General features: G+C 32.6%; 2 protein-coding genes across 2 annotated transcripts; both read left to right on the forward strand.

Annotated features, from left to right (window-relative positions):
• The first annotated feature begins 628 nt into the window (after positions 1-628).
• On the forward strand, positions 629-6,048 carry LOC137829412 (calcium and calcium/calmodulin-dependent serine/threonine-protein kinase). Its single transcript, XM_068636216.1, has 8 exons — positions 629-1,485; positions 1,857-2,162; positions 3,153-3,207; positions 3,435-3,545; positions 4,053-4,285; positions 4,806-5,013; positions 5,264-5,323; positions 5,683-6,048. The coding sequence occupies exons 1-8, from the start codon at positions 1,055-1,057 to the stop codon at positions 5,860-5,862; spliced, it is 1,584 nt and encodes a 527-aa protein (XP_068492317.1). The 5' UTR covers positions 629-1,054; the 3' UTR covers positions 5,863-6,048.
• Positions 6,049-11,611: 5,563 nt separating this feature from the next.
• Positions 11,612-19,099, forward strand: LOC137818354 (serrate RNA effector molecule-like). Its single transcript, XM_068621722.1, has 12 exons — positions 11,612-12,222; positions 13,268-13,392; positions 14,033-14,081; positions 15,164-15,238; positions 15,346-15,420; positions 15,544-15,591; positions 15,771-15,839; positions 15,970-16,773; positions 16,862-16,907; positions 17,938-18,191; positions 18,279-18,458; positions 18,854-19,099. The coding sequence occupies exons 1-12, from the start codon at positions 11,822-11,824 to the stop codon at positions 18,912-18,914; spliced, it is 2,187 nt and encodes a 728-aa protein (XP_068477823.1). The 5' UTR covers positions 11,612-11,821; the 3' UTR covers positions 18,915-19,099.
• The last annotated feature ends 1,978 nt before the right edge of the window (positions 19,100-21,077 follow it).

Raw genomic sequence — 21,077 nt, forward strand, 5'->3', positions numbered from 1 at the left:
CAAATTAATCACTTGATTATATTATATATTTGAAGATGGATGACCACTATAAGGTTGAATATTCCTAGGATCAGCTCAAATGTTTAGTTTATAGATATATACCTTAGAACTATATTGGAAGCTAAACAAATCATAATTACAAATTTTACATCTAGTATTTAATAATTTTTTCTTAATTTTTCTTTCCTATTTATTTATTTATTTTGTGTTTGGTTCCTCCTATTACATTATTTATATTTTCGTATAATAAAAAATATGTTGGTTGATATGATAAAAAATATTTAAAAAAATAAAGTATTTTTTAGTTCACTTAAAAGTTCTAACATAATTATAGGGACTAAATAAATAAATAAAAACTACTAATATTTCAAGGATTAAAAGTCAAGAAAAAATATATCAGTGATTAAATACAAAATTTGTAAATTTTTCAAGAATTAAAAATACATGTTAAATTTAAAATTATTAAAATAAAAATTAATTAATATCATGATATGAATTAGTTTAAGAGTAAGATATATTAACAACTCTACACTAAATTACAACTAGAATTAGATTGGTATCTTTCACTTTCACTGTGAAGTTGTTAGATTGGTATCATTAAGTGTCTTTCAGTGTGTGTGCAGTTATCATAGTAACATTTTACTTAGTTTAAAGAGAGTGTTGAGATAAAATCCAAGTGAGTCATCTAGTTTCTTCCTTTTGTTTTACTTATGATCTTGAGACAGTTTTAATCTCAATGTGGCTAAATGGTGAACATGGAAACATTAAACATAGAATATAGTGTTAGCAGTTGACTCTCTCTTTGTCCCTTCTAATATACCTTCTACCAGCCACATTGTTTTTTCTCTTGTCCCTATCTCAATTTGTATCATATTTTATGCCATAAACTAATGCACAAACTCTAACAGGTTATCATGTCACTCTCAACCGTTTCAACACGCGTTTTGAAGGCTCCTCCTATCATTTTTTTAACAAACAAATTCCTTTGTCCCTGCAAATTTTCTGAGTCTTCAAGATTCCTTAGTTTCCAAGACTCTGTGTGCAGCACACCACCATGGGGTATGAAACCAGAATACTCTCAGATGAGTATGAAGTCTCAGAGGTTCTAGGAAGAGGTGGATTTTCTGTTGTCAGAAAAGGCACAAGAAAATCAAGTAGTGACACCAAAAGCCTTGTAGCCATCAAAACCCTGAGAAGGTCAGGAACTGCCTCAAGCCCCAGCTACCCTTCTGGGTTTCCAAGACCAAAGGGTGGAGAGAAGAGCACAGCAGCTATGATGGGGTTCCCCTCAGGGAGACAAGTCTCAGTCTCAGATGCCTTGCTCACCAATGAGATTCTTGTGATGAGGAGAATAGTGGAAAACGTTTCACCACACCCTAATGTGATTGACCTTTATGATGTGTATGAGGACTCCAATGGAGTGCACCTTGTGTTGGAGCTGTGCTCTGGTGGGGAATTGTTTGATAGGATTGTAGCACAAGATAGGTACCTCTGAAATACCTATAGTTTCACTTGTTAAATTTATCTGAAGTATTCTTCAAGTCCTTAAAATGTTGTGAAAATCTCACTTAGTTACATGTAACACAGAAACATTGTTTTTTATATGAACAAAAGTGAAAACTCTCCTCTTTTAGATGCTCTTAAGAAAGAAATAAGATCAAAATTCCTAGTTGTCTAGAACAGAAAGTGATTTGCAGTGACATTGTTTATAATATGCAGAAGAATTACAGTAATATACTTATTATATGTAGATATGCATGTATTGTGTTTTGTGTTTTTCTAGAGTAATCACATTGTTGTTGAATAGAACATGTATGGTATCTGATATATGAGTCACATCTATGCATCAATGATAGGTACTCAGAGACTGAAGCTGCAGGTGTGGTTCGCCAGATAGCTTCAGGATTAGAGGCTATTCATAGAGCTAACATTGTGCACAGGGACTTGAAGCCTGAGAATTGTCTTTTCTTGGATGTGAGGAGGGACTCCCCTCTTAAGATCATGGACTTTGGATTGAGTTCTGTTGAAGAATTCACTGACCCAGTTGTTGGTTTGTTTGGATCCATTGATTATGTTTCACCAGAGGCTCTTTCTCAAGGGAAGATAACTACCAAGAGTGACATGTGGTCTCTTGGAGTGATTCTATACATCTTACTCTCTGGGTATGTTGACTTTTTTTTTCCTTCACATGTTCATAATTTGCCTGTCCCCATCTACCCATGTGCAATTGCAGCACATATGATGCCAAATAGGGAAAGTCTTCAATCACTTCTAGACATTGAAATAAAATATGGTATCACCTTATAATTGGATGAGATTTCCATAGAGATTAACATTACCACTCACTATAAAAATCCATTTTAGACTATAAAAAAAATTCACTAGCAAGGTGAAGTCTACTCAAGTTGGACACAAAAATAAATGTCAAATATTGTGTCCACAATGGAGACCTTTAACTCACACTAAAAATTATTAAAATAATAATAATAAGTTAGCGTCTAGAATGGGGACACAAAGTAGATGCAATAAAAAAATAAGTTGCAGAAATGATACTGCGTCGAGAATGGAGACACAAAGTGGATGCAAGTTAATATTTTAGTACATTTAGCGTAGGTCTAGGCAACACTAATGTTTGTTTCCCAAGTAGTGTCCCCAATGGCGACAATTTACTCACATTTGCTTTCCCACGTAGTGTCCCCAACGACGACGTTAAGTTTAATTATTGTTGGAGATCCCACATCGACTAGAAATTAGGACATTTCATAGTATATAAGTGGGTGCAAACCTCTCCTTATAAGATGGTTTTATGAGATTGAGTTAGGCTTAAAGTTTACTTTTTAATAATTATTTAATTTATTTATATCCATTTCTATTGGAATGCTAAACCCACACTTGCCCCATGTTGCATCGCAGTTTTGGCATTTTTCATGTTTCTTGACAAGTTAGTAGTTGTAGTTTTTACATATTTTCAGCAAATTTAACATGATTTTCCTCAATGCAATGAGTTTCCAACACATGCATTGTGTTGATCAATTGTTATATGCTTCACTGTAATCTTTTCTTCTAGGCATATCACTAGAAGAGGAAGCTTATTATATTTCTCTTGAACAATGAAATTAACTCAATAGTATCCTCCTGTTTCTATTTTGCAGGTATCCACCTTTCATTGCTCAGACCAATCGCCAGAAACAACAAATGATAATGAATGTAAGTAACATAGGCAGAGCAAAAATTAGCAATGTATCAAAATGTAACTTTTATGTGTTTGTCATAGTAGCTACAACTTTCAATTTCACTTTTGAAAGTGGTAAATACATAAAAATACATCATCTGCACTTCACTGTGCCTTTGCATTGTGCCTGATCCATTACTTTTGTCCATCAAGTGACCATTCTATAATGTTCTTGCTTACCAAATCAAATACTTTGAAACAGGGGAATTTCAGTTTCTATGAGAAGACATGGAAGGGCATTACTCAATCAGCAAAACAGCTAATTTCAGATCTTCTGACTATAGATCCTAGCAGGAGACCTAGTGCTCAAGATGTATAGTACACTCTTACCAACTTCATCAATCTCAATTGAGAATGTTTTTTTTTCCTTTTCTTGGTGCATGAAATGAAAGATGTGTTGTATAAAAATTATCACAAAATCTCATTCTCTATCATGTCTTTAATTTTTTTCTTAAATAGCCTAAAGTTATGCATCTTAAAGAATTATTGAGGGAAAAAAATAAGAGTGTTAGTAACACAAACAGGCCCTTTGGAACACACTTTTTATTATTGACAGAAATTTATTGTAAATCACAAATTTTTGTAGGTTCTATTTTTTATCTGACAAGCTCACATCATAGTTTTTGTAGTTTCTAATAAATTTCAATCAACAAAAATTACTTTAGAAAAAATGTGTTAGAGAATGTGCTACTAAAACTCTCCTAAACACTAATAACCACTTATTAGTGTTAGTATTTGTTCAACATTTTGCATCTTTGAATTTAAATTGTCAGAGAGAACAATAACTCCCTAACACATTCTATGTGTTGGATTGGAACAGCTTCTGAGTCATCCATGGGTGGTAGGTGACAAAGCCAAGGATGATGCAATGGACCCTGAGATTGTCTCAAGATTGCAGAGCTTCAACGCAAGACGCAAATTGCGTGCAGCTGCAATTGCTAGTGTTTGGAGCTCCACAATCTTCCTCAGAACCAAAAAGCTGAAATCCTTGGTGGGAACACATGATCTCACAGCAGAGGAAATTGAAAACCTCAGGATAAATTTTAAGAAAATGTAAGTACTCCTATTTTTCCTCAATAATTTTAGGCACCATAACTAATTTTTGTAAACACATCTCTTGGATATCACACATCGTCTAGTTGATAAAGAGATTTCATAGTATATAAGTGAGTGCAAATCTCGCCGGTTTGATAAGGTTGAATTATGCTTAAAATTCATTTCTTAATACGGTATCAGAACCATTTAAAGTCAGGTTTGCAAGGTTGAGTTAGGCCAGAGCCATTAGTTCTGTAAGATTGAATTATGTTTAAAGTACACTTTTTAAAATATGGTATCGGAACTAATATGGTATCAGAGCCCGTTTCAGTAGAGTTCATTTGTAAACTGCATTTTGTCTTCAAACTTTGTTTGAAAATGAAGAGCTGCTTTGCAAAAAGGAGAGTTTGTTCTTAAACTTTAACCCAAACATACTCCAATTTGACTCTTCCATTTGATATGCAACCAAATATTTGCATGCAGTAGTTGTTTTTGACAGTTTTGAACTGAAAAAGAAAATGCTGTTGGCTATTAACAGATGTGTGAATGGAGACAATGCCACTCTCTCTGAGTTTGAAGAGGTGCTGAAAGCAATGAATATGCCATCACTGATCCCTCTAGCACCACGAATATTTGACTTGTTTGACAACAACCGTGATGGAACAGTTGACATGAGAGAGATACTTTGTGGCTTTTCCAGCTTCAAAAACTCCAAAGGAGATGATGCTCTCCGTTTGTGCTTCCAGGTTTGGCTTTTCACAAAGCTGATATATTCTCAGCACAAGAACAGGCAAAAAATTTTAGTATCAGACAAACTCAACCTAACAAAACCGATTAAAACTTTGATACCATGTTAATAGAATTTCTGAATTAGTTAACAAATTTCACACTCATGCTATAAAAATCATGGATCCTTAATATGACTTTTATTTTACTTATTGTAAGGAATTACAATAATCTGCTGCTAATTTGCCTCACTAATTTCTTTAACCACAGATGTATGACACAGATCGATCAGGGTGCATCACCAAGGAAGAAGTAGCATCCATGCTCAGAGTAATGTCCTTTCTTTTTGAGGATACAATATATTTTAGTTCTCTTAATTGTTGAACAAGACAAATTGTAGTTTCTATGATTTAAAAATAATGGTATTAGTATGAAATTTCAAATTACTATTTTAGTTCTAAAACTTCATTTCAAGGTTAATACAAAGATTTATGATATGTTAAGAATCTGCAACTTCTTTAAGATATAGCAGAAACAAGTTCTTAAGTTTTCCTAGTGAAATCATATTTTTAATGAAAACTAAACTTAAGTTTGGATGAACTAAAATCATAGTTAATTGTTTTTACTTAACCTTGACATGTGAGTTATTATTCTGATGATACTGTCTGTAATATTGACTGAACAAACAGGCTTTACCAGAAGAGTGTCTACCTGCTGATATCACTGAACCTGGGAAACTGGATGAGATATTTGACAGAATGGATGCCAACAGTGATGGAAAAGTTACCTTTGATGAATTCAAAGCTGCCATGCAGAGAGATAGCTCTTTGCAAGACCTTCTTCTCTCTTCTCTAAGACCACAATCTTAACTCTTCAAATTTCCATTGATCTATATGCTATTGTTATCAACCATGCACAACTATTTTTGTCCTTTTTGTCCCTTCACACTGTAGGAAAAAACACTATTCCAGGACTATACACTGATGTTGTTCCATCTAACTTTTGCTTAGACTCATGTTAATTAAGTATGAAAAAATTTCTGCTTTCTTATGTTATATCAGTCTCAAAGTTAAGATCACAAAGCCAACAAGATAATCAACAAAGTATATACAGAAAACTATTACAAAATAATTCTTCAAAACAGTTAGATTCTGCAAAGTAGTATGTTACTAGTAAAGAATGAGTCACCAGATATCAATTGTTTGTTTGAAAATGATAATTAAAAAATAAATCGAAACTTCAACTCATTGAAATAATATCATTAAAGTCAATAATATATTTTAAGTAGTATTGTCCTTTTCAGAATTTGAAGGTTCATAAAAAAATTATCTGAACATCATTAAAGTCAATACTACTTACATCATTAAAGTGTTTATCTTCTAATTTCTTTTTGTATTTTATATTTTTCTTAATTGTTCCAAGAAATTTGTTGGAAGCAATCTATTCTCACTAATCCTAGATTAACTGTTTATCACATAATAATTACTAAGTTTAAAATCAAAATTTTAATTGTGTACCATTTTTTTTAACTTAGGTTCAATGAAAATAATAATTTTTCTCAATATTAGAGTCAAATAAATTATTTTTCAATTATCTATTAAGAATATTTAAAAAATAATAAGCATTCAAAATATTTTTAAGAGTTGAAATATTGCAATAATAACAATTTGCTTGTGGTATTGGAAACAAATAAGTTTATTCATGATGAAGAAAATTGGTGATACTTAGCATGTAAAGGCAAAAGGGTATGTTTACCTATTTCCTTTTTTTATTTAAAGTATCATTTGTTAATCTATTTTTGAAGCTTGTGAGAGTAAAACAAATTATGGTTCACTCTTTGGTGTTATAAGAAGACATCAAAATTGGTTCTTAAAACATCATTCCCTTTAATATCTTTATCAAGGTTTCCATCAATCTCTCTATAGCCATTCCCCTCTTCACTTCCTCCTCTAGCTCTTATTGTTGTGTGAATGACATAAACTAAACTCACACCCTAAGAAGAGAACAATGTAAAAAATGAGCTCATAAGACAAAAAAAAAATCATTTTTTTTTCAAATAACAAAACAAATGGACCAAGAATGTGAATATTAAAATTAAGAAATAAGTGTTTACATTGTACTAAGAAACCATATGTAGGAAATGGTGGAAAGATGACATGAACATGGTGTTCCTTATAAAGGTACTTGAACTCCATGAAAAAATTTGGAATGTAAAACAATGTAAAACAAAAGGAAGAAAATATGGAAAGAAAAAACAAACATAATGTAAAATCAAACACTAGATAAGTGTTGAAAATGATTTTATTCTCTTGCAGGATTTGTTTTGTTTATTGAAATAGATGTTACTTTATGAAAATGGTTTAGAGTTTAGATAAATGGATAAATGGTTGACTATTTAAATTTATTGTGATATGTATTTCGAAGTTTATTCTTGGCTTTTATTGTCAAATTGTGATTTTAAACGAGCTATAGTTGTTGTTTGCCCTAGGTCTGCTCAATGCAATTTCCCTACACTCAAGTGGATTGAGATGCAGTATTTGGGGTGCTCTCATCGTCAAATTTGCTCAGTGCAATTTTTTTTTACTCAAGTGAATTGGGATGCAATTTTTTAGGTGTTCTTTACCTTAAATTCGCTTAGCACCAACACCCTGGACTTAGCACTGACACCCTGCGCTCAACACCAACATCATGTGCTTAGTGTAGGTATCCTAAGCTCAAGCTCAAATTCCCTAAGCTCGAGCCAAATTTTTAGCACTAGTCATTTTCATTTAGCTACCTCTTGTTCTTTCTCAATAATTTATATGAAATTTAATTAAATCTATTGAAAATTTATCATTTTTTTAAATTATAAAGGATTACAACTTTTTAAGGCATATATTTGATTAAATTCATGCAACTTAAGTGTTTAAAACAAGTAAATCTAAAATTTATCAAAATGTAAAGCAAATACTAGTTATATGTTCAATTGACTTGTTAAATTTTAAATGTTATGTGATTATTGTTGATATTCTTTAACTATTTTAAAAATATAAATTTTTGTGTAATTGAGTGATATGTAAAGTGAGAACTATGAATCATGTGAAATGTGATCGAGACATAATATTTTCAAGAAAGAAAATATCGTGTTAAGATTGTTAAGATGTGCATTGATTAGAAATTTGTCTAAAAGGTGATCTCCTAACTCTACTGGTATATTAGAATCATGTGGTGAGAGTTAAAGGATGTTCATATGACTGGATCTGTAGTTTGAAAAATAATTGGTCTGGCAGGTCCTATGGATTAATCATGTCATATGAGTGATTTGATTTAGGTATTTATATGTATACGTGGCTTGTTGATTTTTCTCGGCAAGTATATCGAATCAACTGTAATATAGTACTATTTAAAGTACGAATGTCAAACCCTCAGGGAATAATTCTAATTAAGAAGTTATGTTATAAAACTCATAAAGTATAGAAAATAACTGTAGAAACTTGTTCATAACCAAATTAACACTTTTACCAGTAATGAAACTAACTTATCAAATATAGATAAAAAATACTTGGGATTGATTTGCGTCTATCTTAATCATCTATATTTTGGAATAATACAATATATAATACTCAAAACTACTTATTATTGATGCTTAATTTAAAGTCATTCACCTTGATTCCTCACAGATGAAATTCATAAGATGACTTCTCAAACACTGATTCCTTAGATATCTAACAAATCATTCAGCTTTATGAACAAAATTATGATGCAATTAATAACTCGAAATCTATTCCTAGCATTACAAGTTATCAAGTATTTTCGTCTATTTCAGATCCTTAAAAATACTTTCCAGTCAAATTTAAGGATCAAAATCAAGACTCCATTAATCATATAAAATCAAGCAATAAGCATGAAACAAAAATACTAAGAACAAGTAGAAAAGAGAATAATATATATATATATATATATATATATATATATCACCAAGAATACATTTGATCAAAATAGATTACATTCAATCCCAAGTTTAAAAGCACTTAGTCACTCATGATAGCTCCTCCAATCTTCATTCTTGATCTGAATTGCATAAGAAGGGCTGATCTGAGCAAGTTCTTCTCCTAAAAACAGAGCCTTTTTCTCTTTCTCTCACTAACTTCTCTCTAAAATCCTCACTTCTTTTCCACTGCCCCTATTTTAACTTTGTTCCAGAATTTATTTAATGAAGTTTAGCTCAAGCGAGTCAATCTGGCTTAGGCTATATTATTCGGTGTTGTTTTAGCTTGGGCAAGAAATTTTAACCTGAGCTAGATTAGTACCGCACCATTAATTTAATCTGGATAATTTTAGCCTGAGCTAAGTCTTCTAGCTTGAGCGAGATGCTTCCTTTAAATCTTCCTTCTTTACTCCTTGTGGTCCATTTAAGTCTTTGATTTCTTTCTTTTAATGCTTCATATTCATATGAAATTTACACAAAAATTGAGATTAAATTTCTTCATTTGTTTCCTGGTTCAAAATATATAATCGGAATCAATAATTCTCAGATTAGGGTAATTTTCTAACATTAAGCAACAATTAGGTTCCAAAGTGTTCAATTTTCTCAATTATAAATACTACACACTGACACTTATTAGTATTTATATGTATAAGTGGCTTGTGGATTTCACAACGTGGATAGTATGACAAATGCAAATCTTTTAGTCTGAATCAATGCATGAGTCTTCCGAAAGTAGAGTCAAGTGTCTATGTGTGGATGCCAGTGAATTTCTTGCATGAGTAATTTTGAACATGAGATATTTGTAGAGACTTGGTTGTTTAGTACATGGAAATGAATTAAATGTGATTATTCATGAGTTTATGATTGTATTAATTAAATTTGGATGAAATATGATGATTCACATGTTTGTGATTGTATTTCTTGAAATCTAAAGTTATATCAAAAGTTTTCAAAATACTAGCTTACCTTGTGTTTCTTGTGGTGTTTGTTGTTTTTTAAAATTTGTAACGATTGTGTTTTACTATGCATGATGAATCTCAACAATAAGGAGCTTGGGAATTAGCATAGAAAATAAGAAAAAATGTTTTTGTCTTTTAATGTATATATTTGAAAATCCTATATAAAGGGATAATATTTGTAATGCAATATTATAAATATGAAAATTATATGTATATACCTATATATTAAATTGTATGGTATAATTATTAAATAAGATAACTGAGGATGTTATAATCATATATATGACAAAGTATAAGATAATTGACTATTATTTTATAAGTGTTATTTGGTTTGTAACACACATTAAAAATAACATTCAATCTAATATATTTTTAAATTAAGAACACTGATGGAGGACCATCCTTGCTAAAACCATCATTCTTCCCAACTAGGAGCAAAGATTCAACTTGGAAGAATCTAAAAATAATAGTTGCCTTAGTTTTTGTATAAAATGTAAATAATAGAATAAGTATTTTTTAGCTTTGTATTTCGGAGCCAACCTTAGAATAAGAATATTATTCTCTCCAAGCAAGACTACGTAGGGCGCCTTCTTTGCTTTGCATGATGACTCTTCAAGATCCTTATGAAGTTAGGCGCCTCCTTCCACTCTTTAAATTACTCAAAGACACATGACAAGCTATGAATGGAGAATTTCTTGTAAATAAGATTGTCACATGACAAGCTAGAAACGAGAGCTCCTTGTAAAAGGGTTGTCACATGGTAAGCTAAGAATGAAGAGTTTTCTATACATAGGATTATCACATGGCATGCTAGGAGTGAAAAGAGTTTTTGAGAATTCATTAGTCATTTTTAGAGTCTCTTAGATTATAAATAAGAGAGTCCTCTCTTGTCATTTTCAAACTTGATTGATATATGAAATTATATTTTTAAAATTCTTAGCACATTCTATCAAAGTCTCTCTCGTGCTTCTTGCATTCTTAGAAATTCAAGAAAGTTGACATAACCTCTTTCTTAACCCTTGCACCTTGTAAACTCATGCCCAAACCCTAAACCTCCACAGTCATTCGGTGCTTCCTCCATAAATCCACAAGTCTTCTGCTTCCATCAGTTCCATCGAACACTCGAGAAGAATTGCATCAAACACTTTAGTCATTTTTAGTTAAATTTCTCCTAAACTTGGTGTTATTAATCTCTTTTTCTCTTTTATATATAATCTAAATAATCATATTTTCCATTATTTTATTTTGTTATTCTTTTTAATTTTTCACTTTTTGATTTCCACCTATAAAATTTAATGATACTAGTTTTACAATGTTATGTCCAAAATATATGAATTAGAAAATGTGATTAACTTAGCTATACAATTTCCCCCCTTTTTTCTTTCCTACCTTTGAATGTTAAAAGGCCGCAAAAAGCTCAATAGAAAAAAAAAAGAAAAAATACTGTAAGATTAAATGTAAAATTTAAATGTTATATTAATTAATAATTTGTCCATTAATCAAATGGTCTATATAATTCGGTAATTGTTTTTCTTTCTTGCATGGCTGAAACATGATGAACAAAATCCCCAAATTTAATATATATTAATTAATTTAATTAATATTCAAGAAAGAAAGGCACGGGTTTTTGAAAAAAAGAAAATAAAAAAATCCTCAAATTTAATTAATAATATTCTACCCTATTATTTTCTTACACTGAAATTTATTTTAATAATTTAGAAGATTGGTAGCAAGGTTCAGTGTAGTGAATAAGAAAACGCAAAAGTTATCATCGTCATCGTCTCCTTCGAACGCAAACCCCATTTTCACTCCAATTTCTCACTCAAATCGAATCTCCTCACGCTTTCGTTCTCTTTCACTTCCTTTCTCCTTTTTCCTAAATTTAGGGTTTTCCGAATCCCAATGGCCGAGGTTATGAATGTGCCTCCAGAATCCCTCGACAAATCCCCTTCCTCCGCCGCTCCCCCTCCTCCTCCTCCGCCGCCGCCTCCAACTCAGCCAACCCCTGCCGCGGATGACCTTCCTCCCCCGCCACCGCCGTCGCATTACCCGCCCCGGCGAAGGGATCGCAGAGACGACAGGGATTTCGATCGCCCTCCCAACCGCCGCGGCGATTATTATGACCGCAACGCGTCGCCGCCGCGAGATAGAGACCGGGACAGGGACAGGGATTTCAAGCGCAGACGTAGCCCGAGCCCTCCCCACCGCGACCAGCGGTATTCTCCGGCACCGCGTCGGTCGCCTCCGCCGTACAAGCGGTCGCGTCGGGGGAGTCCTCGCGGCGGCTATGGACCTGATGATAGGTAGGATTTGTCGTCATTGTATGATTGTGGGAATTGAATTTCATTTTATTGACTTGTTTTGGCTACTTGCTGTGCTTTTAGAATTAGACGTTTCCAGGAACTCTTAAATGTGAAGTCTGTGTTAACTGCCATTTGGTGCAAAAATCGCTTTTTGTGAAAAGTGTTACGAATCAGTTTGTAACTAATGACAGTGATAGTTGTATGATTGACGTGAAGAAGGTTTTGAAGTGTGGTTGAGATTATGGTTTCGTTAAAAATCCTTCATGTTGTGGGAAATTGTGGTTGCAAAGACTCCAAAAACCTTGATGTCGAGGCTGAAATTGAGGTCGTCAACTGTTTCTTAAAACCTTGAATGTGAGAAAAGTGTTTTTTAAGAGAGAAATATTTCTGAGAGGGAATTTTATATTTTTATGTATTTTACAAAACTTTTTTGCACCTTTTTAATAATTTTCTTTCATGATGTTGCAATTTTTCTTCTTCTAATAGACTGTAGTCTCTGTTTTGAAGGTAAAAAGATCATGTTAAACTTATAATTTTTTTTAATGTTGTCTTGTTGGAATCTGGGGTTTATTGGAATTGGGCATTTCTTCTATGAAAGATATAATAGAAATTGTAGTTACTGTGATAGAAGTATTGTTGTATCTTCTGTAGTTCTGATGTGCACTACATGTAGTATAGTTTCAGTGTAATAATGCTAGTGAAGCTGACGGTATCCTATCTATTATGATTTCTTGTGTCAGCTGTTGAATAATATAATTTACAGTATTGTTACGTGAGTAGTTGAGAATATTTTTTCCACATGAAGGGATTTAGTGTTACATATGGTTTCCTGGCATACTTTTGTTCTCTGAGAAACGTAAGACTGGGTAGGATATTTTTCTGTACTTCTCATGTTATAATGAAAATCTGTGGTAACGTGCTTAACATGTTTTTGTGTCTCTTTGCTAACTTCCTTCTTTCCTTTACTTCTGCTTCATCCATTTTCTTGTCCTGCATCTTTTTTGTGTGCTTATTTTTCTTTAACCACATCTTCTGATTATTGCAGACATGGATATAATTATTATGGTGGTTATGAACGGGGAATGGGTGGAAGAGGTGGTTATGCAGATGAGAAGTCCTACGGTAGGTTTGGACCACGTTCTGCAGGGGGGTATCAGAATGGGATTTCTGGTATGTCAATAATTTCTAATAAGTACAATACAAGCATTTTTCCTATATCCCATAAATCCCATTTTAGCATCTCATTAGTTTTAATTGTTTTGTAAGTTAGTATTTTCATTGTCTCCTTACTTTAGCATGAGGAAAAACATTTGGATAATATTTTTGATTTTGATTTTATTAGATTTCATGTTTTCATTATTGAATGCTATTACCTATGGTGTTTGATGAATTGGCCTTTTCAGATTATAATTCTGTTTTTTATTTAATGACATGCATGTGTATAGTCCATAAATCAACCAAAATGGGCTTCACCATGTTTTATTGGTTGAAATTGTTTCTCTATGCCCCCTACTCCTCTCCTCATAAAACACATGCTTACCGACCCTATATTTGTATTTATTGTGTGCCCCATATCTTTGGTATTTGTCTTACATATCTCAATTCCTATGTTTTTAATTTTTGTTGTTGTTAAAAGCCTAATTTTTGTTTATGAATGTTAATCTATGGTTGTCCAATTAACTGAAATTCTGATGACATCCAAACTCTTACCTACCAGCATTATGTATCCACATTATGTTTTTCAGATAAAGGCAACATTTACATGCTTCTATGTTTTTGACCTTGGTATATTCCTTTTTGACTTTTGCAGATGTAGAATCTAATCGTGGTTATGGAGACATGCAAAGTGGTGCCCAAAGGTCAGCTTTGTAATTTTTTTGTTATCCAAATCTAATTAATAAATATTACTTGCAATTGGTGTGCTGTTAAGGGGTTTACAAATGGGGGAACATGTTTACTTCACATTTTAAAGGGTGGCTGCAGTTGAAACAATTTGACAAGGCCAAGATGAGATATCCGTATTGAGATTATGGACCCTCTGCAATAGATTTGGTGTTAATTATATAAATGGTGAAAAATAGAATAAAAACAAGGTGGTATTTTTCTAATTTTTGGCATAAACATACTGGAAAGATAATATAAATAAACCAAATATTTCCTTTTATTTTGTCATTTTTAGTTACAACAGTTTCACTGTGGAATTCTTCATCTCTTTTTGTTTTAGCCTCGTCATGGTTGGTATTCTTAAGATTTTCTACTGCTCTCCATGGTTATATTAGCCTATCTCTTGAAACAGTACATATTTCTGCATAAAATTTGATAAAGCCACTTATAACCATCTTTTCTTGACAGTTTGCCCATCTCAATCAGTTGATATCCAATTTAAGTAATAGTTTTCTAGACCTGCCCTGTAAATTAGTCGATATCCAATTTAAGCACTAATTTTCTGAACCAGCCTTGTAAATTAGCTGAAGTGATCATTAACAGTTTACATAGAAGTTTTCGTAGCTATACTTGTAATTTGAATATACCTACCAAGTCAAACTGAAGATCTGTACTACATGCTACTGTTGACATTGCATGCTCTTTGTCACATTCAAAAATAATAATTTATTACCTTTGATAAAAGAGTTTCTCATTAGGCCATCTTTGAAGATGCTGTATCTATAAAAGTTTTGGAGAATTCAGCACATTAGTCTTATCTTGCATTATTTTTCTGATCTGTTTTTTTTTTCAAACTATTTTTTCTTTCCACTTATTGGATCGTGTAACATTTCTACACCCAAGTCTCTTCAAGTTAGAGCTTTCTTAATAAATAGTTAGAGTAACACATGATTATGTCATTACTTGTTTAATGATTCTATGTTGTCTTTATTTTACTCCGACAATAGATTTTTTGGAAAAAACATGTTAACATTAAGATATTTGCGAGTCATATCAGGGAGGGGTTGATGTCCTATAAGCAGTTCATTCAGGAGCTTGAGGATGATATACTACCAGCTGAAGCAGAGCGAAGGTAAGTTTTGGAGAATAATATATTTTTGTATCGTGTTTAAGTGTTAAAGTAACAAGCTTTTTTGGGATGCTCATTGACAAATGGCTTTTGGCGATTTGATTTTCTAGGTATCAAGAATACAAATCAGAGTACATCTCAACCCAAAAACGAGCTTATTTTAATGCCCATAAGGATGAGGAGTGGTATATTTATTCTTCCTCCTTAAAATTGTTCAATCTTTGAAATGTTTACTGTGAAAAGCAAGTGACCATATATTCTCAAGATCAACTGATATAATGTTCTTTTCATTATTTCATTAACTTCAGGTTGAAGGATAAATATCATCCAACAAATTTGCTTACAGTCATTGAAAGGTGAGTTTTTTTTATCAACTTCTGCCTAATTAGGCATGGTATATATTGTAATGTTAATATTGGTGGGCCTTTTTTTTTTTTTTCATTGTGGGGTGGTTATTAGATAGGCTGGTGGATTAATTGTTTTTTATCAAGACATTTAAATTGGAATTAAAATTGTCTGGTTCATGATCTTATAGGAGGAATGAAAATGCTCGGCAGCTAGCAAAGGATTTTTTGCTTGATTTACAGAGTGGAACATTGGAACTGTATGTCCTTGTTCTCTCTCTTTCTCTTGCTCTCATATATGTTTGTCTCTCTCTTCTCTTCTACTTCATGCTTTCACTTTTTCCATTAGTATCCACCAATGATACATAATTTGTATCATGTACAATGCAGAAATCCTGGTTTGGATGCCTCTATATCCAGTAAATCAGGGCAAGCTAGTGAGCCAAATTCAGAGGAGGAAGGAGACACTGGAGGTAAACGAAGACGGCATGGAAGGGGATCTAATAAAGACAATGATTTCTCAGCTGCTCCAAAGGCTCACCCAATCAGTTCTGAACCAAGAAGGATACAGGCAGATGTTCAACAGGCTCAGGTCCTTGTCCGTAAGCTTGATGCAGAAAAAGGGATTGAAGATAATATTTTGTGCAGCAGCAGTGATCACAATAAAAATGATGACAAGGCACACAGTGGATCTGTGGGCCCCATAGTAATAATACGAGGCCTAACATCTGTTAAGGGTTTAGAAGGTGTCGAGCTTCTGGATACACTTATAACTTTTCTTTGGCGGATTCATGGTGTAGATTATTATGGCATGATTGAGACTAATGAGGCTAAGGGATTTAGGCATGTGAGACCGGAAGGGACAGGGCATGAAGAAACAGGTAAATCGGGGTCTGATTGGGAGAAGAAGCTTGACTTATTTTGGCAAGGAAGGCTGAATGGTCTGGATCCCTTGGAAATAATGACTGCTAAGGAGAAGATAGATGCTGCAGCAATGGAAGTATTGGATCCATATGTTAGAAAAATTAGGGATGAAAAGTATGGATGGAAGTATGGATGTGGAGCTAAGGGCTGCACAAAACTTTTTCATGCTGCTGAATTTGTGCACAAGCACCTGAAGCTCAAACACCCAGAGCTTGTTATGGAACAGACTACCAAAGTACGAGAGGATCTCTACTTTCAAAATTACATGAAGTAAGTAATAAAAGTGGCTTCTTTCATCCGGGGTTATTCTTGCAAGTTTTTTTGGTGAAATATCACTTACTGTTGCCTTTTGCTGCAGTGATCCAGATGCTCCTGGTGGGACACCTATAATGCAGCAATCTCAGGTATACTGCTGATTTTGTTTATAACATAAGCTTATATTTAGAAGACTTTATGAACTAAATATGCATGATTTGAAAATATTATCTTTATGGTTGGATTGTGAGCATAAGAGTCAGTCACGAGTGATCATGGGGTGGCAGAGTAGAGAAACCCCTGCAGCCCTAACTTAAGGCAATCGTTGCAGAGCGCTTGGCTCTCACAGTCATTGTGGTGCCATTCATGGAATATTGCAGCAGTTTGCAGGCTTGGTTGCCGCCCCCTCCATTTGCTGTTGCTGATAAAGCTCTGCAAGACTTCTTCCTTGTTCATCTTCCAGACCCCCTGTCTCTTGCCATTGCTGACTGCTCACTTCCATCTTTGTCATCAGCTTCCAAAGAGACATTTCACTTTCACTTCATAGATAGGGGTAGCGCAAGATAATGGGTCTCAAATTGAGTTCAGTAGTCTTTTAAGTGTAAAACATAATATATATATATATATATAGTCAACTAAAGAATCATACAATAATAATACAAAATATAATTCTATTAAAATATCCAAACTATATAAGGATAATATATAATATAATAAGTTAAAAAGAATTTTAAAAGTATGTAATAATGATAAAAAGATAATAGTTTTAAAAAATAGAGAAACTATTTTAAGCATACTATATAATAATATAATAAACTAAATGGTGATATAATACAAACTATATGTAATGTAAAATTATATATAAAAGAGAAAACAGAACAATGGACATCCTACTCCTGGTATCCTGCTAGTGTTTTCCCTACTGCTATGTACTATCGACTACTGTAGTTGTGAGAACCTTTTGGCATTTAGGTTCTGGTAGTCATTTATGCTTGATTGGCAAGCATTGTAGATAAATTCTGCACAGCATGTCAAATAGTGAATTTTTCAAAAAAAATCTATTATATATTATGTATGCTTGAGTGTAAATAATATAGTGAATCAAACCTTAGGATTTATGAGTTGGGTTCTGAGTTTCAGATTCTCATGTTCCTTTAATTTCTTTTTTTCAAATTTCAGAGGGACAGGCCCATGAAACGAAGATTAGGTCTTGAGGGCCGATTGAGAGATGATCGCGGTAATAGGCGAGACCATGATCGAAATGACAGAATGAATGGAGATAGGCCTGATAACTCCCCATCCAATGAAAGACAGTCACTTGAGATGGGAAACCGTGATGAAACAATGTATGATTCTTATGCAGGGGCAGGTGTACCTCCATTTGCCTCAGATATACCCCCTCCACCAGTGTTGATGCCTGTTCCTGGTGCTGGGTAGGTTTCCCGTTCTCATTTTCTTTCCACTTTGATATTTTAAGACTTGGTTAGCGATTGATTGATTATATAATTTACAACCCACAGGCCTTTGGGACCCTTCGTTCCTGCTCCCCCAGAAGTTGCAATGCAGATGTTAAGAGATCAAGGAGGACCATCATATGATGCCTCTGGAAGAAAGATGCGGGGTGGCCCTCATATGAGTGGTGCAGCACCAATAATTGCCGTTCCTCCGAACTTTAGACCAGATCCTCGGCGGATGCGAAGGTTAATCTTCTGCATAAACCCTTGTTTAGATATTGTAGTATGCTATCTCCTCTTAAGTTACTTCCCTCGTGTCTTCTTATCAGTGCGTAATCCATTTTAAGCCCTTTTTATCTATTCATAGTGTCACTTTGGTGCTCATCTGATTAGTTCATGATTTGATACTTTGACAGAGTGCCCCTATTTGTTTTTGGAAAGGAATATTCGTTTTCTGGAGAAAATTCTTTTTCCTTGACAGAATATTTAGAAAAAGCACTCTGTAAACTAGCAGAGCTCTGAAACATACCCCAGTAAACAAAAAAATATCAAATTTTTTATTTGCACTTTACTGGATATGTCAAGTTGTTATTTTTGTCTGTGATTGACCTTTTATGATTACATGTTTTTCTGTGGAGCAGTTATCAAGATCTGGATGCCCCAGAGGACGAGGTCACTGTTATAGACTATCGGAGTTTGTAGGTGATTTTTGGTGGACAGTGATAGACATGGATATTTTACTGGGGTCAAGTCTCTCTGTCTTTGGTGAATTTGTTGGAGAAATTTGTGTTACCAGGGATAGACTTTCAATTGTACTACAATTTAGATTTTGATCTGTATATTTCTTCGACTAAATTTCCTTCTAATATAGTTTTTTGGGTTGACAATTTCCTTTAATTTTGTAGGGAAGTTTTCCTATCGCATGGGAAGGTGTTTCCATGATTCTGCAAAATTGATTTTGTTTAAATTTATTTTCAAGTGAAAATAATCTATAACGAAAATAAATCGTTTTATCACTACTCAACTTGGGGAGTGAGGTAAAATTAGTTTGCCTGACAAGATTCACATCTATGTTTTTTACCAAATGAAGTTTAACACGTGTCTCATTTTTCATCCACATGAAATCAAATAACTCTGAATTGAAAGTCATAAACAACTATTTTTAAAATTTGAATTTGGAACTCTCTTTTTCTTCCTGACCTTTTTATTTGTATTCTGTATTTTTCTCATAGCTCTGTTATTTTCTTGCAATTCTCAGTCTGCATATTCTGGAAAATAACTTTCTTATATTTTTTTAAGAAGTTCTATGTTCAATTTTCATTTGAATCAAGAACATTTTGGCACCTTCTATTTTATCAAATGATGTTATATGTTGATGTTATTTGATGGAGTAAATAAAGGTTTCATGACTTGATCTGTGGATTTGGGTTGGGGTTGTAAGAAAAATTATTGTTGCCATGATACATGTTGTATTACAATGACATTTTTAGTATAATGGATCAATATTAGATAGCCACTGCGGGAGGAATTGAAAATAATATTTTTATTATAAAAATGTGGTACTTTTCTATTTTTTTTTTAGATTTAAAAAAGGTTTTCCTCTTCAATGACTACTATACCTCATCTATATGATATGGAAAGCTTGAAAACATTTTGATAGAATGTATCCAAAGTTTAGTGAAAATCCAAAAAATGTCAAATTAGATTTTTGTACATATATGTACATGTTTTGGTCAATATGAAAAAGTTGATGTTAGTGGATTTTGCTAAATCCTAAAGAAAACAATTATGTATAACTAATGTAGGATAATATATTTGTGACGTGAGCCCTAAAAAACTACATTCAAATTAATTGACCATAATCACATTATTCAACACATTTTTTACAACATCACAAATTAGACATATTTAGAGTTTTTAGGGTTATACATGACAAGATTATGCAACAATAACCAATTAATAATGATAAAGAACAACCATCAAACAACGATGAAGATGATGGTGGAAGAGCACAACAACCCCACACTTAATCTCTCACATATGATAATATTTTTAGTAAAATAAGGGTGAAATTTAGAATGTATAATAATAATTACATAATCTATCAAGCAAGTACGTGATAGATAACAAGATAAATATTATAATAATATTTGTTTAGACAGAGAGGTAATAAAGAACTACTACCACCAATATTATGCCTATTATTTTTCTCAACTGTCTATTCAAGATTTATTTTTTTAACTATTTTTTTACTCTCTTTTGATGTGTGTATCTTTAATGTGTTAACTGACTTTTAGTCTCCATCATTTACATGAAATCACTTGTAATGAACAATGACAAGGTATCTTTTTACATATTTTATTATAACTTTTTTTAAGTTTTGGTAATTATTTTTATTGAAAATATAGTTATATCAAAAATTTTATTTGCATTGATTATTTTTATCATCATAAAAATATATGGACATATAAGAATTCTCTAATTCTAATTCAGCGTATACATTTTTTTTTTCTTTCAAAATTATTCTTAAGTATACCTATTTCTTTACATAGACCTCTTACGTTGAATAAATTAAAAAGATAATTTAAAACATTTTATAAATTTAATTTTGATAATTTTTTATTAAAATATTTAAGAGTGAATCAGATTAGTTTTTAAAATTAAAAAATACATATTTTAGCTGTTATACGTAAAACAATAACCCACCGTATTCCTACAAGTTAACATGCTTGTATTAATAATAATAATAATAATAAATAAATAAATAACCCCAAGCCAACTCTTTTGAGTCTCAACTTCTTATTGGTTCATACTCTAAGCCACGGATCACGATCACAACCGTACTTTGAAATCAATCAACGGCTG

Source organism: Phaseolus vulgaris, chromosome 11, assembly GCF_000499845.2.
Source record: "Phaseolus vulgaris cultivar G19833 chromosome 11, P. vulgaris v2.0, whole genome shotgun sequence".
NCBI lineage: Eukaryota > Viridiplantae > Streptophyta > Magnoliopsida > Fabales > Fabaceae > Phaseolus > Phaseolus vulgaris.